At 42.2% G+C, this 26,715-nt stretch overlaps 2 protein-coding genes across 2 annotated transcripts; one reads left to right on the plus strand and one right to left on the minus strand.

The window, feature by feature from the left end:
* Positions 1 to 1,104: 1,104 nt before the first annotated feature.
* ufsp1 (UFM1-specific peptidase 1) lies at positions 1,105 to 2,030 on the minus strand. The gene has a single exon (XM_080741342.1). The coding sequence runs from the start codon at positions 1,958 to 1,960 to the stop codon at positions 1,154 to 1,156; it is 807 nt and encodes a 268-aa protein (XP_080597468.1). The 5' UTR covers positions 1,961 to 2,030; the 3' UTR covers positions 1,105 to 1,153.
* A 14,642-nt stretch (positions 2,031 to 16,672) lies between these two features.
* On the plus strand, positions 16,673 to 26,482 carry epoa (erythropoietin a). Its single transcript, XM_080742402.1, has 5 exons — positions 16,673 to 16,811; positions 22,834 to 22,958; positions 23,477 to 23,560; positions 24,283 to 24,456; positions 25,156 to 26,482. The coding sequence occupies exons 1-5, from the start codon at positions 16,790 to 16,792 to the stop codon at positions 25,306 to 25,308; spliced, it is 558 nt and encodes a 185-aa protein (XP_080598528.1). The 5' UTR covers positions 16,673 to 16,789; the 3' UTR covers positions 25,309 to 26,482.
* The last annotated feature ends 233 nt before the right edge of the window (positions 26,483 to 26,715 follow it).

The following is a 26,715-nucleotide window of genomic DNA, read 5'->3' on the forward strand; positions in this document are numbered from 1 at the left end:
TCAAGAGTATTAATCATTCCTATGTAAGAAAACACCACATCATTTAGCTTTAAACGTTGCATTTAAATAATCATGTTTCATTGTCTTTCTTTGATCACAGTGCTTCATTTGTATGTCCAAAAACAGTGTGACATTTCATTAATTACCCACAAGATGGCACTACAGCTTCTCTCAAACTGATACTGTAAGTACTAGTACAGTTATTTTGAATAGTGAGGTCAGGAGTCAGGTCTTCAGGTGTGATCCTCACTCCTTATCCAGCTACAACTTAAACAACAAGTAGCCTATTGTTGTTCAGAGTGCCAAAATGTATTTGACAGAACAGGAAACATAACTTTTGAAAATAGAATTTAATTGTACATATGGTGCGTGTGGCATGGTGGGTTCAGCTATGGATCTAAAATGTAAATCAAATAAAAAAGCCATGTGTAATAGTTTCCTGTGAAGGTATCATGCCAAAGTCATTCTCTGAATACCTCCACAGTGAACATAATAATATAGACCATATTTCTCAAATGGGGGTACTCTACGTACTAGGGATACACATACGCAGGGGGTACGTGAGAAGAAATAGAAAATGGAATAGTCCCATTTCATCATAACATAACCACTGTTATGGTTAATGATAAAACATTGACAGCCTTTGTGTGAACCTGCTCATCTGTAAATTGTTAAACCAAATTACATAAATAACTTGACTAATGCAACTGTTATTCAATAGAAAGCAATGTTTATTTGCCATGATGCTGCTTTATTTTTAACATATTAGCATTGGAACTGGACTTTTGACGCCAATCAATTGTAAGCAAAAGGCTGTAGTCAGGGAAGGGGGGTACTTGGCTTCAGAAATCAGTATAAGGGGGTACTGCAGCCAAAAAGGTCTGCTATATCGGTAGACTATGCTTCATTTTCCATGCATTCTCCTTCAGTCAGGAGTCCACAAACCAGGTAACCGCACCTCACTAGAAGGAGAGTGTCGTAAGAATATAGATATAAATGGTATTGCAGAATTCAGTCCCCAGTTGATTCCTCGCAACTCGAGTCAGTGCAACAACCACACTAGCAATTTCCCAGAATTCTAATTTAATATTTATATTTATAAACAACTAATTACACAAATGTTATTGTAAAAACAATCATCACAGAGCTTATATCAGTGTTTGACACTCTGACTCTGAGGCAGACACAGGTTATAAAATGAACACTGGTCCAGAGATGACACCCTTTTCCATGCCACCCATCCCCGCCTCTGCAGCTCATCCCTCTCCAGAGGACAACCATAGTAGTGCGGGTCCATGACCAGCAGATAGCTACCTTTGTCCCCCGTGCACACGCCCAGGATCCCCTTGGACGAGTTGTCCCTGTCCCCTCCCATCATGACAGGGGACCCGTGCCTCTGAAAGTGCTGGTGCAACTCTGCCACTGCCACGCTCTCCAGCTCTGCTCCTCCTCCACCCCTCACATGCACCACCTTGCAGGGGACGTCGTAGAAGTGGTCCAAGACCAGGGCGGCTTCAAATGTCCCGATCCACTCCCTGGAGCCTGAAAAGGAGCCTGGCTTGTCCCCCATGGCCACCAGGGCCTGCTGGATCTCGGGGAGACTTGGAGGAGGAGGAGGAGGAGGAGGGGGCTGCTTGGGCTGGCACTGCTGCTGCTGCCCCCCAGGAGGAGACCAGTTGTGAGTCAACCATGAAGCCATGGTCTGGATGGTTCGGTAGCCACAGCCCCAGCCTCTGTCATCTTGTCCATCACAGCCGTAGTGGAAGTACAGGCACTCTCCTTTAACCAGGGAACATTTCAGGGGGTCTGTTGTGACTGTGACAGGGATAGGAAGTCCACAGTGGGCATTCTTCAGTAAAGAGTCACTCCAGCTGCTGCTCTCTTTTACTGCGTTCTCTCCCCAGTCAATCTGATCTTCGGCGACACCTGCTATAACCTCTTCGGTGACGTTTTTATCCATTAAGTATTTATTTATATTTGTATATTATACGCGAGTAATATCAACAAGAACATCTGAACAACATTTCTACTCTACCTTCTTGCATTTCGAGTGGTTTGGTGCAACGCTGAATTAAGTCCCCCTTCGCGCATTTCGAATAAGTCTTTAGTTCCGCCCGCGCACAAGCAACACCACGCCACGGGCAACACACTACACATGGAGTTTGGAACAGTGACTGGTATTTTTAGTGCAGTGACTTTGTTATTATTATATTATTTTAAACAGCCAGCTTCTCTGTGTCACCTATGATGCATGTATGACTCCAACTTTAAGCATGTTTCAAATTCCAGACAGAAGGGCGACTTGCACTCATTTAAACGGCTAAACGACTCCCATCTTTCCCAACGTAGTTCCTTTGGTTTACCAGAAGGGGGAGTCGGTGTTTCTGTAGGCCAGCGTGGAGGCATACTCAGGATCCTGTGTTGTCACTTGTCACATTCATTCATTCATGTCTGACCCTCACCCTTACCAACTAGGCTCATCAACCAGCAACAGGCGTCAGTCCTATGTCTAGAGTTCCAAACTAATTTATTTGTTTGGACTGTCTGAAACATAATACGGTGTCAAGGTGAGTTCAACTAGAACAGTGGTTCTAATCTAAGGTTTTAACTCCAAGTAATAGGCCTGCACTGTACTGTAGTACAGTACACTGGATGTTTGCATTATGTTTAGAATAGTGGTTCAACCTTTAACTAAAATGTAATTAATCCCTACCTTCCTTTAAAACCACTCTGAAAAGCCATACAAGCAGCTGCTACTCGAAACTGGTAAAATAAAAACAAATCTATGCTTACCTCCCCCTAACCTTTCTATTGTAAATAACAATTATTTTGCTTTATTTTGCAACTGTTTTTAAAATATATTTTCAGCACAGTACTGTGTTTTATTTGTCCCCAATTGAAACAAGCCCAAAAGCATTCTTGAGGTGTTTATCCTTTTAGTTGCCCTTGTACCAGTGAGCTGTACTGTCATGAAACTGTAATTGTCCTTTTCTTCTGCAAACTTCTAATTAAGTCTACAATCAATCAATCAATCAATCAGAGTGTAGCCTACACATGGAACGGTGCATTTGTTTCCATGTGTGCACTCTGAGAGTTACAGACTGAGAGACAGGGCTTGGAACCCCTTCCTTCAAGGAACTCAGAGGGTCCCCTGGACCACTGGAATGTAAATATAAACAAAACAACAACTACATAATTATGTCATGCAGTCACCTGGGACATCCATGTGTGTCTTGCTTCTCTTCTCTGTGACAGGTGTCTTGCAGTGCAGTGCTAAAGTCAGGAGTCTGCAAAGCAGGAAACAGCACCTGAGTGTAAGTGTAAGATTATTCTGAAAGTCTGAATGTTTGTTTCTTTTTATGTGACTGATTGTGATGATTTCAAATGCTCTACTACCGTACTTGTATACAAGTATATACAATATACAATATATCAATACCCCTATCAGCTGCAACAAACCCACCAGATCACTTTAGTGTCAGACATTTATACTTAGCTGCAGAGTTGCGAAAACCAGTTTATTTGCGGTGAGCGAAAGTGTCATGTGACAACAGTATAAATTAGATTGTAGTCAGTCAGCCACACCACTGACAATGCATACAGTATTTTGTAAAATCACGTAACAAAATTGGAGGACAGCAGCTCCTAACAAGGCTTGTCTTTGTCATTCAGCTCGCGTGCCACAGAGGGAGAAGGTCTGTACCAGTGTTGTTGTGACTATGAAGCAGTAAGTACAAGTGTCAATACTGCAATATAGAAATGCTCTGTTACAAGTAAAAGTCCGGAATTCAAAATGTACTTGAGTAAAAGTATGAAAGTGTTGGCATCAAAATGTACTTGAAGTACCAAAAGTAAAAGTACAAAATGTTTGAAAATAGCAGATCTACTTGCTTGTAGATTGGCTATTTTCAAAAAGCCAAGGTATAAAACAGGGCTAAAGTGGTTTATGAATGCTTTATAATATCATATTTTATATATGCAAAGTAACTAACTAAAGTTTTCAAATAAATGCAGTGGAGTAAAAGTACAATATTTGGATCCGAGATGTAGTGGGGTAGAAGTAAAAGTTTACTCTCTAGTTTTCTTTTCAAACAAAGCGACATGATGGCTATTTGACGTTCAGCAGTATGGGAATTAGAGCAGCTACTTTCATTGTGTCATAACGAGCACAGCATTTTCTCTCTTGATAGGCCTTACTCAGCTCTGTGAAAATGACCATGTCCATACAATACACATGAGTAGGCTAACTTCCCCCGAAGAGCCCTGCAACTTGCAATGAGACCTAAAATATCCCAGGGAGAATTGTATCCCATTGTGAAACAAAAGGAAAACAAGCATGTTAGAATAAACATGGGCCTAAGCATGTTTGGTGGAGCTATACAGCTCTTATAATTATATTTTAAGGCCCTATCGTCTTTTCCCGTCACAGGAAACGGGACAGTTCATATGGGCGACAGACTGGCAGCTCAGGGTCAGTGGTGCAAGTGTTCCAATTTCATGAATCTCATAAAAAGAATGTTTGCTGCTTTCCTCATTGCAGCAAACCCTGGGTTGTTATATTGCCTGACATGATCCGGTTCATTAGTTTTACTGTAATCTGACAGTATGCTGCAAAATCCTCAGAAAAGCCATTGCGTTTATGCACTAGCAGCAGGCGAAATCAACTGTACCTAAAATACATTTTAAACATTTTTTTGGATCCACTTGAGAATCTTGTGGTTCCATTGTGGACTTCGGACATCGTGTGGCCAGCCTGTGAGGTCAGTCATCTCTGACATATTTTTGCTATATGACCAAATTTAGGGAAAGTTTCAGCCTGATCTGAGACTTGAGGATGCACCCAACTGATGTTGGTGACCTCTTGGCATTTTCTCTAGCACCACCTTTATTGGCCACTGGCCACTAAATCTTACGGACGGATTGTCAGGTAAACTTGTTGAGCTCATTCAGGTTGCCCGGAGGACTTTTAGATCCTCAGTATTTAGGGGCCACCCTATGTTGTACTCATGAATCAGGTGTCCCATATACTGTAGCAGAAAGCAGTCCTGCATGTGAAAAAATATGACATTAGAGCGGCTATTTGCCGTTATTAGTTGCAGAGCTGCAGTTAGTATCATTAGCATATCAAACTACAAGGATCAGTGGAGGAATACCAGGGTGTCATATCGGGGGTGTAGGCATAATAGTACAAAAGCCTGTACTGTAAGTGGTTTAGGGGTGTAACGATACATTTTAATAGCGATACGATACGCATCACGATACATGGTTGACAATACGATACAAGGACGATATTGGTTCATTCATGGCGGTACGATACGATTCGAATCAATGCTTTAAAATCAATATAGCAACTATTTAGCAAAGACATTAAATCTGTGTGAAACTTGTCAAAAATCTCTTATTAATTATATAAATAAGTAAACGCTGTAATTATCTAGCAAATACATGGACATTATATTGCAACACATATGGACAAACCTGCACCTTTAGTGATTACACACAATTATCGATAGACCAAGAGTAGCTATGTGGAATGGAAAGGTAATTAGAAACCTCTTAAAATAGCTGAATACAAGGCACACATACTTAGTTTCCGTATACAATTGATTATTTGCATTTTAAAACGTTTCGATACAAAGCCAAAACGGTACGATATGTTACTTTGCAAACAATATAGTAGATAATTGAAAATGAAAATAGAGTTTTCGATTCAGTTTCTATATCGTTACACACCCCTAAAGTGGTTGCTAGCTACACAGGAAGATACAGTACACAGTGTTCAGCCTTTCAAGTTGCAGGTCAGGATGTCTGTGCTTGGTGACAGGCCTTATCAGACCTCATGGAGCACGAGTCTCACCATCCCTCTCAACCTCTCACGGCACTGTGGACTCAATTAACATCACAGTACCACAGGGTGAGACCAGGGCAGCCACTGGGTGTTCACTGCAGCCAGAGCAGCTTCTATTACACCAAGTACATTTACATAGACAAGTAACTTGTTCGGTTTAATTAGTGCCAGATACGTACAGTACAGTATATGCCACACAGACAGTGAGTACCATGTGTCTCTCTAAACATCTCACACAGTGCAGCAAGACAGTTGAGAGGAGAAGAGCGTAATTTTATCGAGTAAGACAGGTGCTAGTTGGGAGGTGCACGGTAGGTTAGATCAGTGGTTCTCAACCTTTTCAGGTTGAGAACCCCCCCCCCCCCCAATATTCATATTTTAACTGGGGACCCCCCCAACCTGACGAGCACTAAGAGTCGAGGCATTACATTTTGTATAACAAACACGGTTCTATTGTGAAAATAGCCGATCTACATGCTCACATGGCCTCGCAACGCAAGGCGTTGTGAGCATGTAGATCTGCTATTTTAACTATTTCTACCTCTAATATTTGACAATTTGGCCAATGTTTAATTTGTCATTTTAGAGGTATTTAAAAGTCCATAAATTGTCACTTTAGAAATGTGCAGATGCCCTCTATACACTTAAACTTTATGCTGGTTTGTTTACTGTTGAGTGAGAAAACAATGTTGCACATTAAGCTAATCATCTGGGGACCCCCCTGGTTGAGAACCATTGGGTTAGATTAGGAAGATGCTGGTTCATGGTGTGCAACTCAGTACATATGGTCCTCTCTGCTCAGCCCTACTGTATGTATGTTCCCTCAAACCTAGCACTAACCCTAACCCGAGGGAACATATGGCTGAGGGAGCACGCATTACGCATTACCCCAAACCAGGGCTAATGCGCGACACGTGTACTAGTTTGAAAATCTGCTATTTAGTCTTTGACTGTTGTTTTAGCCTGACAGGTGCCTGATGAGGCAGCTAGAACACCCAGGTTAACAATTAGCCTTGTATTACTGTGTTGGCTACCACAGTGAAATGGTAAAGACTAGAGCACGGGTGGGCAACGTTAGGCACGGGTGCCAACTTTGGCACAGGGGAGGGTAATCATTGGCACACATCTGTATGCAAACTCTGTATGCAAACTCAAACTTTTCAGGATTGATCCGTTTCAAACAAAATGCCTCAAATCATGAACACAGCGTGCAATTGTAATGAAATTGTGCACACACATCCACAAAAGGCCAAGGAAGAAATTACACTACAAAATGTTCAAATCAGCCTCATGGTGGCGCCATGAAAGGTCTAAGATTGGTGAAGAACACATGCCACCCTTTTTACATTGGCCTATTATAGCACCACCAGGACACGTGGCCTGGTGGAGACCTGTGCTCGGAAGAGCACTTCTTCTAGTTGAACTTAATGTTGATATGTTGAATATCAAGAAAATAAAAACATGGCACTTCATGTCATAAAGGTTGCAGACCCCATGTACTAGTGAAAGAAAGGCAACTGTCGAGCTCTAAATGAAACTCTTAATTCTTTATTGGCAGCTGGTTATTTTCTTTCTGTAGAAGTAAATAGAAGGTTTTCAGCTGCCATGTTGCTCAACATGTCCCTGTGTATAGTTATTTATTTGTGACTGTATGTGATTTGGGTGCATATTTATCTTGACAGACTGCCTTTGTGACCTACTTGTATGTACCCGTAGCCATGTGGGTTTCAGGCATACAGTAGGTATATCGACAGTCGGGTGGAAACCTTGTATGTCCAAAAAACGCTTCTATTCGGATATGGAAAAAAATAACCTGTGTTGGTCCAATGGATCCAATGTCATTATTATTTTGTTAATACTTCCCATTGCTTAAATAAAACTCACAGACAGACTTAACCACTTTCAACCCAGAATGAATATTTTGGGCAAGTCTTTCGCCTATAACTAAAATAGCAGATCTACCAGCCCGGAAAATGTTGCATTGTGATGCATTGTGAGCTTGTAGATCAGCTATTTCCGCTGCTTATGCGCGCGAATGTCATACAATAACATAGGGTATTAATGTATGAAGAGAAAAACATAAAAACTCTGGGGAGCCCGGGATCGAACTGGTTCCCATCCGAACACTCTACCCCTGAGTCACTGCCGCTGCCACTGTTACCCCTGACAATGTATAGTAATACATAAAGCAGAGGTAGAGCTGGATACGAAGGTTTGCAGTGGACAGACTTTTAGGGCATACATCCAGAGAACTGAGGCAGCCAATCCGGGAAATAGCGGACAGGCCATCCAGAAGAGAGCAGAGGTGTGAGGGGTGAAGTGACGTTACAGCAGATAAGAGAAGGTGAGGCCAGGGCAAACAGTCAAGTAAATACTGCTCAAGGCCGCTTGGCAACAGATGAAATACCGCCTACATGGGGCAAAGAAACTTTCTCAGGTGCACGACTGCACGTTGCCAGGGGTTGTTGATAAAAGGCAGAGAGAATGTTTCTATGGGGGCAGAGGAAGTATGGGGGCAGAGGAAGTAAATACTGCTCAGGGCTGCTTGGAAACAGGGGAAATACTGCATACATGGGGCAAAGAAACTTGCTCAGGTGCACTTTGCCAGGGGTTTTTGATAAAAGGCGGAGAGAATGTTTCTATGCCCCCATTGTATGGGGGCAGAGGAAGCGTCTTGGTATCCTACATTTTTTGTTTCTGAAAGAAATCATCAATTGCTTGAAACACCCTTTTAAATAGATTTTGCTGCAAATTGTAATACAATTTATATTACTATTATTTATATTACTGTTTGATTATTATATTGTTATTATATTATTTGTTTCATATTAAAATTCTGATTCTTTTTATTTTTTACTAATTTTTATCCCCCGATTTTGCAACCCATTTTCACCCAGTGCCAATTGCCTATGTAATCCTGGGCTCTGCTCTCCCTCTGCCGCGCCTGGGGAGACAACGGACTGACCTCATGCTTCCTTCAATGCATGACTAGTCCAAGTTGTTTCTTTTCACCTGACTGGGGGGATTTCCCCGGGATGGACGTAGCGCGTGGAAGGAACACGTTATTCCAACCAGTTCCTTTCCCCTCCATCAAGCGCCCCGGCTGGCCAGGGGGAGGCATTATTGTGACCAGGATTACTGCATGTTTTTGTGAGGGTATCAACCCTAGGAGACACGGGGAGAACATGCAAACTCCATACAGAAAGGCCCTATCGCCGACCCCACCTAGGGTGTGGGCGCTGATGACGTGGAGGGAGAAACACGCCCCCAGCACCCACGGATCGAACCCAGGACCTTCTAGCTGTGAGGCGAAGCGCTAACCACTGCGCCACCGTGCCTCCACTGTATTCTGAATTTGACATCCCCTTCAGCCGGATCTTAATCATACGTGACCAAGTCCTGGAACTGCAGCAGAGGGATGTCACAGACCGGCCTAGCGATGGAAACCTCTGACCATTTGCCAGCTGTTCAACACTCCGTCAACACAAACGTCACCGACTAACCCCCACCAACTAAAAAAATTCTCCTCTCATCTGCAGACGCCTGTGTGTTCTGAGACAATGATTTCCGACCTCCTCGGCGGCCGGGCTACTATCCTGGCTCCTGTGTCCCACACCGCCGGTCCCCCTATTCTTTTATGTCAGCTTCCTGTCTTGTGTCGCGCCAGAGGAGCAGACCTGGCTGGCCGCTGGCCCACAAAACTGGACAAGAAAGCTCAACACACAACACACACACACACACACACACACACACACACACACACACACAGATACACACACCTCGTTGCTCTCTGTTTACTATGACGTGAACTCTCCCTCTCCTGTCTGTTTGCAACTCTTGACTCCTGCCTGTCTTTGTTTATCAATCGTAGTTGTGGGGTCAGGTGGGGGTGGAGGGGGAGAGTCCTTGGGTTCATCCCTGTCTTGATATCCCCCCTCCCCTTTTCAGTCATCCCAAATGCAACGCCAGCCTCCCAGTCCAGCCAAGGAGTCAGGGTGACGAGACACTGCTGACCCACCACCCACTCCAAGCCCCTGCTCTGACCACGATGCATGGCTCGCTGCACGTACTTGGTCTCATATTGGCTCAGACATACTGTAAGCAAACAGCCCGGGGGCTTTTGAACAAACAACAGCACAGTGCCGCAGTGGCCACATACTGTACAGCCAGTGCAGTGCAGGGTTTGTTGACCAAGGTTTTTCCAAGGGGACATCCACCCTGCACTGGACATTGATATAATAATAATAATAATAATAATAATACATTTAATTTATAACACGCTTTACATTCTTGCGAATCTCAAAGTGCTACAAAGGCAAAAAAATACATAAAGAAAACAGCACATAAAGGCAATCAGTAATTTACATGGGACTAAAATCAGGGCAAAGACAAAACAACTAGAAAATTACAAAAATGCTTTGCTAAAAAGAAATGTTTTTAGTCCATTTTTAAAAACATCGGTGGACTGATTGAGGAGCTCTCAGGTGTTCTGGGAGAGCATTCCACAGGCTTGGGGCTGTATAGCTGAAGGCCCTGTCGCCCATGGTGCGGAGGTTGGTGTCCGGGACAAGTAGAAGGTTGGTGTTTGAGAAGGGTCCGAGTGGCTGGTTTTGGTTTTAGCAGTTCTTTGAGGTAGGGGGGGGGGGCATTGCCGTAGATGCACTGATGTGTGAGCAGGGAGATCTTGTATTCAGTCCTGAAGGAGATGGGGAGCCAGTGAAGTGAACGGAGGATGGGTGTAATGTGATCATACTTTCGCACCCTCATCAGGATCCTAGCAGCGCTGTTTTCTGAATGTACTGGAGCCTTTGGAGGCTCTTGCTAGGGATCCTGATGAGGAGTGCATTGCAGTAATCCAGCCTGGAGGAGACATATAGTCATATGTTTCCCTTCGCTCCTTCTGGAATGCTTATGTGGTTGGGATGCATGACCGTATTTTGAACACTGAAGCTCGATGACATGCAGTTGTGACATCTAATTTTAACATACTAGACCGGTGCCCAACTGCTAGTTGGAAATGCATGCTCCACCGTACCCATTGTCAGAGTAGCTGTTGTACCCGTCTGTCTGTCTGTCTGTCTGTCTGTCTGTTTCGGGGGGTGCTCTTTATTCCGACATGGGTTAGGGACAGGGTTAGATGTCCGAAAGGAGACATGTCGGAATGGAGACGTGTAACCATCTGTTTACCATATATGGAGAGTAGAGACCTGTGATGTCATCAGTATACGCCCATATATGGGCATACTGGAGTACCAATGCCCATAAATGGCCATACCAGCCAGGTCAGCGGTTCTGGACAACTACCTATTTGACCAAATTCATGACCAGCACCACTCTCCCTCGAATCCTCTGCGATTCAAATTTGAAGACGATTGACTTCTGGAGCGGTTCTCAAGATTGACAAAGGACATTTACACATGCATACTCGGTTCTGGATAACCTCTTATCTGACCACCTCAACACAGGCATCTCAACACATCTGCGGTGATGTGTGCTCCGAGGTTGAATTTGTTTGGTCAGACAGTTCTCGAGATACGTGAAGTATATGGAAGATAAGCATGCATACAGTAGATATGCAGAGATTTACAGTATATACCATATAATAGAATAATGCGAAAATGTTGATCAAATTCCACATCACATTCTGCCCAATTGAACGAGTTTAACAGAAAAAGTGGGTTTGCGAACCTTTCCATGTCCAAATAATAGGAATACATTCTGGCTGTGCCCCACCTATTGCGAAGTGGATTTAAAAAAGTAAACTAGCAAAGTTTGTTAGTCCAAACTTTTGTCACGCAGATTGATCCAACGGTGCCGTAGATAAGCTGCTCACAAAACATAGTCTCTGCCACGCCTTGGCCTGGCGGATACAATTATGCAACATATTGTGAGCTTGTAGATAGCTATTATTGCTATTTTCATATTTTTTTTAAATGTTTGAAAAGAATTACAATAATGACATGTCAAAAATAGGGTCACCAGGTTGAAAGTGGTTAAACTTGCACAATAATATATTTTATATAATATATTTTTTATTTGAGATTAAATAAATATAAATAAAGTAAACTTTCTTTTTCTTTTTAGTTTTTCTCAGTGAATTACTCTCCTTTCCAATTAATCCTCACTTTGGAAGCCTGCATTTGCCCTGCATTGCCCCATTGTTCAGCTGCTGCTCCGACAGTGTGCTAGAAAGAGCTGGAATCTATGTGTGCGTGCACTTGCTGTACTCAGGCTCACCATACATTGTAAATACAGTAAGCACGTGAACCCATTGTGTTTAAAAATTCTTTAGCAATCCTTTTTTTAGCATTTTGTATTTGTTTTAGTAAGCCAAATATGTGTCACTCGGCATCCCGAGCTGACACCTGATAATGTACATCCGAGCATACCATCATTTCCTGTGTGACGTAAAAGACCACCCCCCTCTCACAACACAGCAGGGACTTCCAGGAAAGTTCAGCATAGTTCAAAGTGAGGACATGGACCATAAAAGGTTTAAGTGATACTATCTGTTTGACATCCTATAACACGTGCCACAAACCACCCAGGCCACGATAATCTGCTTACTATAGTCAATAGCAAAGGATCGTTGCTGATTAATGTTATCGTTTGATCATATCATAAGAGGGGTTATAATTAAAGGGATAGTTCAACCCCCAAATTACCTTTTTCCTATCGATTACTCACACCATGGAGACTTCATGGATATATTTTTTGCTTTTGTTGCATTCCTATGCCAATAATTTGATGACCAGCAGTGGTGCCCTATAGAGACACAAACAGTGTCCTTAAATTATTGGCTTAGGAATGCAACAAAAACATCCATAATCTATAATATAGTGCACTACACAAAGAGTGTAGCTATAAAAGAGATTTGTTGACATATACTGTACCTCTTATGTTGCTATATAGCATCTATATACAGTATATTGTCATATAATGCTAGCTTTTTGTTGTTGTTGGACTTTAATATTCAAAACTCACTAAGGCCAGGTCGTGATGCAGCGAGCTAGCAAGCTAATGTGTATGTTAGTTCCAAAATATAAATGATTTTGTGAATGTAGGATAAATTGCTCAGAAATATTAGACAAGAAAAATAAACCTTCTGAGTACCCTTGAGTACCCAAAATGACCCCTATGAGCACCCGGAATTACCCCTTTGAGTGCCCCAAATTACCCGTAGGGTTACTAGAGAAACACTACATTGTACCAAAGAACTACTGAAGAACCACAGTTTTCTTGTGATAAGCAATTAAGTGGCATATAGAGCTAGCTAGCTCTTATAGCCTCTTGCCATGTTGTTCATTGTATTACAAGGACGCCATATCAAGGGGAAACTATTCTAAGAATGCTTCTGCAGGCATGGTGGATCATGGATGAACTCCAGACCTCCAACTGAACTTGAATGGTTTCCTTGAAAGTGGTGCCTGTGAGAGAAATAAGCAAGCAGAAAACAAAACCAAAAGAAGTGACTTTGCCCACATGATATCATTTTAAACCTATATTGGCTACTGTGCAACGAGTTGTGAAGCCTCGTTGCACAGTGTCTGCTATTTTCAAAGAATCTTGAAATAAACTGAACATGGGAGATTTTTTTTTAAACATTCCATCAACACAAGTCTAGTACGGGGCACAAACCATTTTCACAAGCGGCAACTACCAATATTTACAAGCGACTTAAATACAGACTACAGAAAAACAAGCCCAAAGTTGCTTATAATAAGCAGACATGGCAACACTGGTCTCTACTCCTTCCTGGGGCATGCCTTCTATTTTTATGATTAGCTCACTGTCTCCCTCCCTCCCTCTCCCTCTCCCTCTCTCTCGGAGGAAGGGGGGGGGGGCAGTCTCGCTGCGTCGCTGCTTGAGGCTTGAAGCAAACTGTAACCTGATACTTTCGTGACGAAAATTGCGTAGGAGAACTTCCGGGAAAGATATGCTCAGTAAACTTACACATTACTTTTGTACAAAGTGTACATCGTGCAAATACCATAGCTTCAGGAGAAGCAGCTAGGTACATTCGGGTAAAAATGCGCGTTTTTTGTGCAAAAGGTGGAATCTGTAGAAGCAGTGGTGTGAGAGTCTATCAATGACATGCTTAAACACCACCATGAGCTGGCTTGGCAATTAGTTGTAAGGATGGACTGGGGTTGGGGTCAGTCTAATCAGTGACCAGGGGTGTCATTTGGTATCTCAGGGGATGGCAATTGCCTGCATAAATGTTCACATTTAACCTCAAATTCAGTTTTAGGCACACTTTATCCAAACTGTGAAGGTTTTTTCAGATTACTGTGATTTCAGTGCACCCGTCCATCTACATGTGAGATGTGACATAAGGCATATTATGCATTGTCTAACTACGTTTACCAGTAAGACGCCCTAAGGACGAGAAATCTGGCTAAAACATCAGAGCTTCTTAATATGGCACAGTTAAGAAGCAGGAGTTATCGGACCAGTTACCCATATATGGAGACCCCTGCTACCCATATATGGAGATCCATGTACTGTATATGGAGATATGCTGTGAGACCCCAAACATGCTTACTCAGTTAGAGTATGTTTTCCCCCCTGTCCGTCCATCCGTCTGTGCGTGCGGCCGTCTGTCCGTCCGTGCGTCCCTCCAGTTTGTTACCAGCTAGGCAGCTAATCTCCGGCGCCGTTGGCCCGGTCGCTGCCAAAATGAGTACACACACTCCCTGAATGCCAATTCAGAACCTCTGCCCCACATTTTTCAAATGGCCCTGTTCTAGCGCCACCATGAGCATGACATGAGGCGTGACGCACAGACGGACGACGTACATGATCTGTAGGTTTTCATCTTACAATCTTACAATAAATGCGAGAAATCTCTGTGAGTATGTGAGTATGTGCGTGTATCTCGAGAACCGTTTGTCCCACCGGCTTCAAATTTGGCACGCGCGTTCCCCGTGGAGTGCAGTACCCGGCCTCGACCCGACCCCATACGCGGTTTTCCAGAACCGGCGCAAAAGGTTCGGAAGAGCTGATAAAAAACACTTCATTTGGGCAGCGCTATTTTGGGTATGTTATATAGGCAAACATTTTCCCTTTTTTTCCAACCCAAAATAGTGAGGATAGTGGATCTCACAACGAGTCGCAATGTTATTTTGGAAATGCAGTATAGTAATTAATAAAAAATTACATATTTTCTATCAATTTGTGGAGATTGTTTTGTTTTTGTCTCATTCACCAATCATTTGGTGAATGCGACTCCAGTGGAGTCTTTGGAAGTTTCTATGCACTTCGATTCCCGCTGGTAGGCAGTGACAGCCCTCCTCTGAGACACAGTCCAAGAAGCCTAGACATTTTTCTTAAATGCATAATGAGCATTTGTGAGGACCAATTATATGATGATAGGTTGAAAATGGGTGAAGTGGAAGATTAGCATGGTGCCATGCTAAAATTGGAACGATACAGAAAAGATTAGCATGGTGCCATGCTAATCTTCTCTGTATCGTTCCAATTTTAGCCCAAAGACAGCGCCCTGTTGCCAACAAAGGGCATTTTGGTATTGCATCTGAAAAGGCTTGGAATTAGAGACAGACAGAACATGAAATTTCAATATCCGAGGTGGTTGTTTAGGCTAAAACCTGTATAAAACCGTATTATGGACCAATATTTATATAAAATATATATTTTTTAAAAGCATGGTGTGGCCCCTCTAAGTTTCTTAGACATATTATACAAGTTTTGAAATTGGTATGTAGCCTATAGGCCTATATAGTCATGTCAGTTTTTTTCTTTTTGGTAGATAAATATTTGTCTACACTTCCACTAGTCCATTTGGCACTAAGCCAGATATGTCCTGGTTAAAATTTGAAATATATTAACTGAACTGACATCATAGTTCGTTCGTGGATTCCAGCAGACTAGCCTACACGCATGGAGAACGTCAAGTGCAAGTGTAAGTTACATTTATACAGCAGACCTTCATAACTTTAATTTGATAATGACTATTTATTTATTTTTTAAGGTGTGAAATGGTAGGACAGACAGACTTGCAGACGGACAGACAGGTTATCTACAAGTGGTCACTGGCTGCACGCGCCTTGGCACGTGAACAATGACAGTGATATGATTAGGCTATAACATTCTGGAATAGTTGGCATATTACGTATTATTTACACTATCATTTTGGAACACATATCTACCAAAGGTGATCCTCCATTAAACAAAACAGTGGATGGGAAGTCACTGCATGGACGTTTCGAGACATTATTTACTTTCCATTGTTTTGAAAACATTATTTGGATAACAATGAATGAAAAAACTATTTTTTCCCTAACAGGGGAAGTAGTAGATAATCATCACAGGACAATGCAACCTGATTTTCAAAGTCATTAATGAGAAGGGGGAAAAAGTCAAACGACATTTGAAGAAACACCTACTACCGGATAAGAAATCCATAAAAGAGAGCTCGTTTCCAATTAATGGCCAATAGATGGATGGGTCTATGGGAGAAACGGTGAGGATCCAGTGAGGGACTATGCGGATTCCGATATGATGGAGTTGTCCAGTGAGTTATTGCGATGCCTTCCTATGTTTCTGTTCGGTACTTGAGTAATCTATGTTGGGTGCTTTACGCGCACGACGAGCACGACACCGAAGGGAGTTGGTGTTTTAGCTATGCTGGTCACTATCGCTCCTGGCGGTGCGTAAAAGGTGCGCCCTCCTCATCCATGTGGAGTTATCGCTTATTACCTCAGGGGACGTACGGGGAGAAGGCTGTAGCTGACGCGCTTTGCTGATGCAAACAAAGCCTGGTCGCTCACTAGGCTACTCTCACCGGCAGTGGCTTTTGCGGACTTTGCAATATAGGGATCTTGGTTGGATTTGGCCAGATGCCGTTTGATTGCGCTGTGACGTTTGTGCACTTGTGTCATTTTTCGCGATGTGTTTAAAAGATGTGGCACCTCTTTGCGAATGTTGCAGAAAACGGTTAGAGGTAAGAGTTTTGGTTTATTGTATTAGCCTGCATCCGAAATTAATTGAAGCCTAAATCTAAATGTAGTAGACCTATATATTTCTATGTTGTTTATAGAATGTAATTACATAATTGACTTTTATTTTCTCCGTTTGCTAACATGTGTCTATCTACTTAGATTAGCCTATTGCATTGTCCTTTTTAATTGACGCTGGAGAATTAAGCCTAAACCTTTCTGCCAACTTTGACCTGCATGCGTTCTTGACAGTGCTCTACGTAAACTTTATCAATGGACTTGGAGCGAAGGTTTCTGTACAGTTTTCTAGACCCTGTTGCCCAGGCAGGCATAGGTTGGCGCCAGCATAATCGTGGCTCAAATATTGCAGTGAGGCTGAGGCAGCAGGAACTTTAAACTTTAGTCTGGCTATACTGTTGGGGTTTCAATGTTCTATTTGTATAGAGTAGCTATAGACCAGTCATTGTAGGCCAGCAGTTAGCACGTGAAGACAATTAAGTCACCATCAAGTCTAACTGAACAATCTATTCTAAAACAGCTATTCTGCAGACGATGGTTTCTCACACATTCATTTCTAGCATGACATGCAAGTGCTAGTAGAGCATGTGAAAGTTGAATCTGCATTTTCAGCACACACAAATAATGAATAGGCCTATTATGATATGCCACACACTGTGACACAGCAGAAAAGAGCAAGGATGTTTTTTTTAGGCTGATGTGGGTGCTCCAATCAGGGTCAGCAGGAAATGATGTCACACACATGTAATCTGATTTCTGGTCATTCAGGACAGTGCAGAGTGCATCTTCCTGTTGATGTATATCATTAGTGATTGTGCCGCCTACTACTTTTATTATATTTCAGCATATAGGTCTATGCAGCAAAGTCTGTACTGTAATTTAACTGTGACATTTAAAGTGAAACCCTATCAAACACATTTGAATTGAAATGCCATGTGCTAGTCAGGTCTAATCTCCCAACATTCAGTGTCTGACCTCATTAATGCTTTTGATAGGGTTACGGTCAGGGCTCTGTGCAGGCCAGTCAAGTTCTTCCTCACTGATATCAACAAACCATCTATGTATGGGGGGCACAGGAGGATTGTCATTCTCAAACAGGAAACATCCTTCCGCAAACTGTTGCCACAAAATTGGAAGCACACAATTGGCTAATTATAAACACTAATTAGAAAGAGTCAACCCTGACTAGTAGTATCAGCTCCCATACAGGTTGCATCAAATTGCTGACCTCATGTGTCCAGGGCCGGATTAACCCTCCGTGGTGCCCGGTAGGGGTTCACTGTTTTACCTGTTCTTCAACCGTATTTCCACGATAGTACAGTCTGCTTTCAGCCAAGGTTGGTGCCCACCGTGCCCAGTGCTGCGGTTTTATGATTTGTCAGCTTGATGTTTGGCTGCCAAGAATTGTTATGAATAATGAGTGGGCATTGAATCATCTCTTGGGAGCACCTGTTGACCTTTCTGAGTTATCTGTGGCAGTGTGACGCTTGCCAGTTTCTTGCATACTATTTCCCAGAATAGAACTTCCAATTTTAAATTGCAACAAAGTGATGGCAGCCTGATGCTGGCAATCAGCCTATTACCTTTTACTTTGGCCACAATCCTGAACTGCAAACATTAACCGCTGGGTACGGCATGTGCAATGTGTGCACGGTTGGTATCCATTCATGAGTCACGTAGGCCACACTGGAGGTGTATTACTCAAGCTGAGTCATATACTCTTGTTAAACAAAGTGATCAGCATTTTTTGGACAAATACAAATACAGAGTCTGCAGAAAATAAACCATTGATGAGGTTACTATTACTATTCCCGCTGCACACATACACACACATGCGCGTGCACACCGCACACACAAACACACAATACACAACTGGAATGGGGTCGAGGTTATATTAAGACAACTCAGTGCTTCTACTTGAGATCACATTGTTGATCTTAAGGATGTCTGCAGTGCATTAGCGATAATAATGAGGACCAATAAGGATTGGCCTAATCCTTATTGGCAACAGATTGGAAATGTGGGTCTCTACTGTTTATGTCCCATGCAGGCGCATGGAAGCAGCATGCATGTGCCTCGTGTCTACACTGTATGGGTGTTATGTTTGTTTAACATACATTCTGCCTGCATGTGTGCTGGACCACCTGGTGACTAGAAAAGTTTGATATGCATAGTGTGTGTGTGTGTGGGGGGGGGGGGGGTCCACTTATGGGCATTGTTTGAAGACCCCTCAATGTGTGATTGAGGTAGATCAGATGCTGCATTCATGATTCCTGGCATTTTTAGCAAAAAACAATTTGCCCCTCCTGCAAATTTTGGATGCCGCAGCCAATTAGAATTGATATGACAAATCTCACATGACTCAAGAGATAATGTGTACCGATTTGTGTTTTGGACAAGAACTGTAGATTTGCAAAATGTGTGTTTTGAAGAAAATATCAAATTGTGGATAATCTAATCAAGTAGAATATATGGGTAGTTGTGTCATGATCAAAGGAATTGTAGCGTCATAGGCTAAAATGCGGAGTGGCCTCTTACAGCATCACCATGAGGCTCATTTGAATAATTTGTGATGGAGGTTCTTCCATGTCCTACTGGGAGAGTGGGAGTGTGTGTGCAAACCTTCACACTGATCTGTGTGCCGGTGCCCGAGATCAGCTGTACACAGACAAACACAAACGGTCATGGGTGAAAACGCAATCTTCCTTCTAAGAAATCAGGAGGCCATGCATTCATTGCTTATAGAATAATTATCAGCCTGTGTATCAGGAACACACAGAGGGATTATGTAAGAAGCTGTGTTATGATGCAGATATACGATGCCAAACAAACTGACTTGTCTTGTACATACAAAACAAAATCCGATTGTTAATGTAAACCGGAGAAAAATTGTCTCTAAACTGTACAGACTACATGATGTGGGTGGTCGGCCAAGGGGGTTAAGCCAATTATCCCAGCGACCTCTTAAAATATCCCTTCTCAAATTTGCTGAGGAAGGCATGACGTGGGAAGGGACATCACAACTTGAAAGCAGTTTACAGTGACTGGGTAAACGTGAAGATAAGCTGGTGTAAAGATGAAAGCTGCCCATGAAATGGGAAACTATGTAATATACAGTGGTTGCCATGATTTGTTTGCTTTGATCCAAAGTAGGAAGAGCATTTTCATTTTAGATAGATATGATGTCTGTCAACCTTCTGCGTCATACATACATCCAGACTGCAGTGAAAGAGTGCATTCAGCAAATGATCCACAACAATGGAACTGCTGTCAATTTGAGGGCTCAGAGTGTGCTGTGTCTGGCAAGAGAGACTAGAGTAATTCTTGCATGGAAAATAATATACATACAAGGTACATATTTGAAGGCAATATAAAATTATTACTATTTAGCTTGGCTGATGCCCAATTTGTACCATGCCATAATAAAAATCCATAATAAAGTGCCAGTTATTCATTATCCTATTGGAAAATCCATTAAAGAATTGGGTCTGCAGCTAAGTGAATTCATGGGGTGCCCACTGGCCTACCGGTTCAGGCGCATACCACATAGGCTTTGATGTACGACAGCGTGACATCTAGGGAACTAAAACTGAGGCACAGACAAAACCTGACAGCATCTAAAACTTGTGTTTTCACGTCCACAAAACCTTTGGTTTATGTACAGTTCATGAGCCCAGCACCAAGTAGAAATGGATAAATGGCTGCTTGACTGCTGTTGATGAAAAGCCTTTCTGTAGAAAAAGGTTAAACGAGTATCATTTTGTCAGCTCACATGATCGTACATACACATGAGAATGCAGACATCCAAATAGGCACCCTTTTGTGTTCAATATTCTGCTGATGTTACTGGATGCCACTTGACAGCCAACCTGAACCACCAGTAAGTTATGTCTGCAATGAGTAGTAGTCATATTTAAGTAAGCTGGTTCAGTGTAATGTGTTGAAGCAATAAGATATGTTTCTAATATACATACATACGGATAAATGTATAGAGTGTATGATGTCATGTGCACCAACCAGTTGTGTTTGGCTCTCATCCAGTGTGTACCCTGGAACATTTAATGTATTGGTGTGTGTTTTTGTGCCTATCCTCTTCCAGTTGAATAACCTCAACCACATAAAACCTATAGTTAGTTGACCGAGGTTCCCCAGGGCTATATACTAGGTCTGTTATTTTCCTCAAAATCTCTTGCAATGCAACGCCCATCCCCAACAGTTTTTGTACGGAGCACTAAATCAAGAGTTGCAAGCCCTCCTTTTTTGTTCTCGTGTTAATTTGTTCACAGACACACAGATAACATTTACAATATCCTGCCACAAATTCTTGGCTGATACCCACAATAAGCCAAGTCAACTTGAAGAAATGGAGATCCTGCACACCGTCTTCACTGTAAATACGTTTCGGTTCTTCACCAGGTATCAGCTGATAATACCTGATGAAGGATACTTCTTTTCCTGCAAGTGCACAAGACTGTCTTATATCTATTACAATGGTTGCCTGCACCTACGCCTGTCCCAGTAGCCAGTAGATGTGCAAAAGGACCTTTTTTCACAAACTCAAGTCAACTCGAAATGGGGTCCTCCCTATGTTCCCCAGGTTCTGTTCCCCACCTCCCCCCAAAAAGGTTCTATGTTCCCCAGGTTCTATGTTCCCCACACACCCTCCCCACAAAAAGGTTCTATGTTCCCCACTCAACCAAAAAAAGGATCTATTGTATGTTCCCCAACTCAAATGCAGGAAATGGTGGGACATCTGGTCACTAAGAACATGTGGGCAATCCTAATTTAGGTACCTAGTTGCCCAGGTTTAGGTACCCAGTTGCCCAGATGTCTCCACCCCTAAGTGCCCACTCGTCTAGGTGCCCACTCGTCCAAATGCCCACATGTCCCTATTACCCAGATCAGATGTACAGGTGCCCACTCGTCCAGATGCCCAGTCATAACAAAAAGATGGTGTCCAGATGTCCCTAGTGCCCCCTGTCCCACTAGTCTTCGTAATTTCTCCCCATTATTGTGTTTTGAGTTATTAATAATTAGAAATGAATGTTTCCTGCATTTTTGGATGAGTGGGGAACATAGAACCTTTTTTAAGTTGAGCGGGGAACATAGAACCTTTTTTGTGGGGGTAAGTGGGGAACATAGAACCTGGGGAACAGTTTCGGTCCCCTTGAAATCATACATGCCTTCAGGCTGCATCTCAGTACATCAACTCATAATATCATAATAGCTATGAAGATAAGATGCAAAACCACAAGCTTCATTATGATACACAAAAGTGTAAAATACATAAAAGTGTATTTTAACCAATGAAACGGACAAAATTGACCAGGGTCTGTACTCGAACAACTCCTTTTTTCCCTCATACTAAATCTCTTATGTAGATTGTAGATCTGCTATTTCTGACGATGCCTATTATGATCCAGAATAGGGATAGTACACTAGGGTTAAAATTACTGTCCTGTCTATTTGTCTCTGTGTGTGTGTGCGTGCGTGCGTGTGTGTGTGTGTTTGTTAGAAAGATAACTTTAGAACGGATGGGCAGATTTTCATGAAACTTGGAGGGAATAATGAAAGGCTGCCCTGAACAGATCTTTGGTGTCAAAAGGTTCAAGATCACACAAATGGATGGGTAGGTGTTCATGGAAATTGAGAAGTTCAAAGGTCAAGGTCAATATCAAGAGCTGTGGGATAAGGGATGTTGGTGCAGACAGGGTTTGTATATCCAGGGTTACATTTGTTTAATGAATGTGGCAAAAACTGTTAAATATGTAAGGTTTGCATCCATATCAGAGATCAACAAAGCTCGGCAGTCCCATTCTGTGGCTGAAATCAGCCCATTTCTTATATTCCTGTTGTTTAAAAAACACACATTTATTAGCATTTGAATGTGTTGAGATCAATGTAAATATTGTTCAGGCTAACACAGCACCATCCATTCCAGCTACATGGTGTTTTCCGTACGTACTTCTCAACTTGTTTTTCACTGTGTGTGACATAATGTGATTGCAGGACTGTTTACCTTGCTGTTGATGGTGTTGGAGTGGACCCGGCCAGGCCTAACGTCTCCCATCTGCAACCACCTGAAGGTCCTAACCTCCTTCATTAAGGAAGCACGAGACATAGAGATAGCCATGGTGAGAGCCAGATCCAGACCCATACATGCTGTATAGCAGTGCTTCTCAAACTGGGATCTGTCTGTGTCATGCGAGCTTGTAGATCTGCTCTGTTTGGCAAAGAGATTTGGTAGAGAGTGGGAAAAAAAGACTGTATCAAGTACATTATTTACAGGTCCGTTTTACCAATTATAGAGGGTTTAAGTGGTACCGGATATGCAGCTCGGCAAATAAAGGGTGAATTGATCCCAGTGCATGATGGAGGACAAGTTCTTGCATCACGATAAAATCGATTATCGTCCCATCGCTAATCATGCATAGGCCTACCAAACTAGGGGTCCTGGAAATTCAAATGTTTGAGAACCGCTGCTCTATAGGAGGAGGCAACTGCCTATTGTAGAGGTTTTGTGACATCTCATGGTCATATAGCTAAGATTAAAGGTCTTGTTGCCCACTAGTCTACCACTGCTAAAAATGTAAGGCACTGTGGAGAAAAGCAACCACTATCTAATTTTATTCTACATCTCTATTTCTCTCAGCGGTCGTGCAAAGAAGAATGCAGCCTTTCAGGGCCTGTCCCTGTTCCAAATACCAGCGTTACCAGTGTCTTGGAGAAGAGAAACGTAAGTCAACATGTAAAATTAGCCATACATTTAAATAAGAGCCCTTTATAATTAATAGGTACAGTAAGTCGCAGAAGACGAATTACACAGACACTGGAATCTTTCCCCATACTATATTTAAACAGACAGAAATCAGGAAACTGGCTTATTCCTCACATAGGCTAAAGGCCTTGCTCCTATGTTCAATCAGAAAAGTCAAAACAAGAGTGCATCAACTACCATACAACTGGAGATTTACATTTTAACATTGAGCATGTACCCTGCACATGTTAAGGTTACCCTTGTTGACATTTTCAGATTTCAGGTTTTGGACATACAACATCCATTCATAATTTATAAGGAAGTTCCCTTAAGCTGGCCTTACACCTGCTGACTTTCAAATGATTTCACGGTTACAGTCAAGACGTAATAAAATCAAGATGAGTCAAGGCGCGCTCCCGTCATTCAGTCGTTACTCAATCATTAGGTATAAGGTGGTAGTTTGACCAGTTTTTTACCCCAACACGAGATTCAGATTCTGTTCCGAGAATATCAATCACAAGTCAAATCTTTAGAGGCATCTCACATCTAAAGACAGAAATATTTGAAACATTTGAACAGTCTTTGAAAAGTATTTTTTAAATCTTATAGTTTGAGACGGCAGTCTTGTTAAAGTCTGAGAGGCTTGAGTTTATCACATCACCTAACTTAATTTGTTGTCCTGTGTGTTTTTTCCTGACCAGGCACTGGCTCAAACCCAGGAGGTGCAGTCTGGTCTATGGCTGCTGCAGCAGGCACTGAACCCTCTACAGCGCTCAGTTACAAGCACAACACGGCGCAGTCACATAGACAATAGCATCACAAACGTGAACAGCATCACAAATTGGCTACGCAGCCTCAACATCCTGCCTAGAGAGGTATCAGATCCAACCCATTTCAGCCATAAAGTTTAAAGTAGCGACTCTTAATTAACTACTGCATCCTAATAATGACCATTTTGCTCCAATATTGTGCTTTGTCCGATTCTTCACATTGGGGAGGTATGAAAGTACATCCATAGTGTGTTTGTTGTCAATTCATTTAGCAAATTGTTACTTTTTTTACTCTGCTTACATTATTCCTCCCATTTGCAAGAACAATTGTCAAACAAGATCCACAAGTCAAATTGATGGGGGAAATGGATCTGGATATCGGCTACTTTGAATGCACTTAGATGAGGTTAAACTAGGCTCAAGCTAATCCACATGGAATGGCAGACTAAAGCTTTGTGAAATGCCCACATGTAGGTTCAAGGGTTACTACAGCAAACAGACATTACGCCAGTTCCTAGAAATCCTAGACATAGAGTTCATTGTGAAACTTAGAAAGCTCCTTTATGATTTCTGGATAATGGCATGGGAAATTAATTATATACGGTACATCCAACTAGAAATTCAGATAGATGATCACACATGCCGTTATGCTGTATGATATACATAATAAAGAGTGTATGACAACTGCTCATTACCCCTTACATAGATAATGGCATGGATAAGCTTAAAGAAAAACAAAATCAGCTGCAGTACAGTACAGTAAGCACCACTGTGTCTCACATGCTCCTTTGTTTCCCCTTTAAGGAGTACACACCGCCAGCGAGTGCAGCGGGGATAGCAGACACATGGCAGGTGTCCTCAGCATCAGAAGTACTCGAAGTATACGTCAACTTCCTGCGCGGCAAAGTGCGTCGCCTTGTCTCAGACTCGCCGGCTTGTCAGCAAGACGTAAGCTGATTGGTTGTCCCCCTAACTCTGGGCCATGCTGATTTGTGTTTCCCAAGACAGAGGAGGGATATCACACTTCTGGCCCTGCCTTCTGGCTGGTGAAAGCAGTGTGGAACGTACAGTGAGAGGCAGAAAGCTATCCTCATAGGAGAGGCTGGAGCCGGAAGAGAAGGACAGTCCCACCTGGGCTTTGGAAGGACAAGAGAAAATAGCACCTTGGAATATAGACGGTGAAGCACACATCGACCAAAAATGAGGCCTAAGGAATGTACTGGTCCGATAGCTTTTCAATGGGCATTCTCCAGCACTTTTTGTGTGTGTGCGTACAGTACGTGCGTGCAACCGTGCGTACTGTAGGTGTGCGAATTTGTGTATGTTTGTGTGTGTGCGTGAGAGAGTCTGATTTGTGTTTGTTTTTTTGTTTGTGTGTGTATGAGTGAGCGAGACAGTATGTTTCCAGTGAGTGTGACTCTTGCAACCTTTTCACTAGGCTGAATAGTGGACATAACCCCAACAGAAAGGACCACCCAGACATTATAGATGGCATCTAGAAACCAGAGGACTGTGGGCTTTTAACAGCTCCTGCTTTTCCAACAAGAGGCCTTATCTGACAAACTCTTCACCTTTTAAACTGTGCCTCATGAAAGATATAATACTTGTTTGTGGGTAATTTCAGTAAGAGTTCTAATGTATTTTTTTATTGATTGTTTCTATTTATACAGATTTATATTTCTACCTACAGTATAAGCTGCAGTTTGTTACTTTTTTAATAGCCATGGTTCTTTAGGGCCTTAGTCAGGTCCCCCTAGCCTGAGCCATGCTCTGGTCTAACACTGTTGTAAATGTATTTTTTACACATCATATCCAGTTGTGCACTACTGTCTACTGTTTTTGTAAAGCTTTTATATGTACATCCGATTTGTACAGTTCCAGTTTAACACTCTGCGTTCTTCCAGTTTCCAATGGAATAAGAGCAATGTCTAAAAGAGGTTGAGCTGCCTAATTTATATTTTGTAGTTTGCCAAAATGTGTCTGTTTTTCATTAAAGAAATAAATGAAAATAGCACATCTGACCCCAATCACTCACATTTTAAGCTTTGTTTATCTACTGTTTTAGTTATTTATCATACAAAGAAGTATAGGACTTAACCCATTTAGGCCTAGAATTATTGAATGCTTTAACTATTGAAAAATAGCAGATCTACAAGCTCTTGTAGATCTGCTATTTTTGAAAAAACTTGAAAATTTGAATTTTAACCAGATTCTATAACTGTCTTTTGAATCCTTCTGAGGTTTCAATGTCAGCAATCTGGCCAGCCATCGTCAAAGAAAAGGTCCTTTTCACATAACTGGAGCTCAGTTAGTCTGTTCTTGAGAGACTACTATGTCAGATGTTCTCAAAACTTTTCATGTGAA

The sequence above is a fragment of the Nannobrachium achirus genome (genome assembly GCF_963921795.1).
Source record: "Nannobrachium achirus genome assembly, chromosome: 14".
Lineage (NCBI taxonomy): Eukaryota > Metazoa > Chordata > Actinopteri > Myctophiformes > Myctophidae > Nannobrachium > Nannobrachium achirus.

Coding starts and splice junctions, on each gene's coding strand:
- epoa (XM_080742402.1), top strand. CDS start 16,790: ATGTTGCAGAAAACGGTTAGAG. Junction 16,812..22,833: donor GTTGCAGAAAACGGTTAGAG/GTAAGAGTTTTG, acceptor ATGTGATTGCAG/GACTGTTTACCTTGCTGTTG. Junction 23,561..24,282: donor GTGTCTTGGAGAAGAGAAAC/GTAAGTCAACAT, acceptor TTTCCTGACCAG/GCACTGGCTCAAACCCAGGA.
- ufsp1 (XM_080741342.1), bottom strand. CDS start 1,960: ATGGATAAAAACGTCACCGAAGAGGTTATAGCAGGTGTCGCCGAAGAT.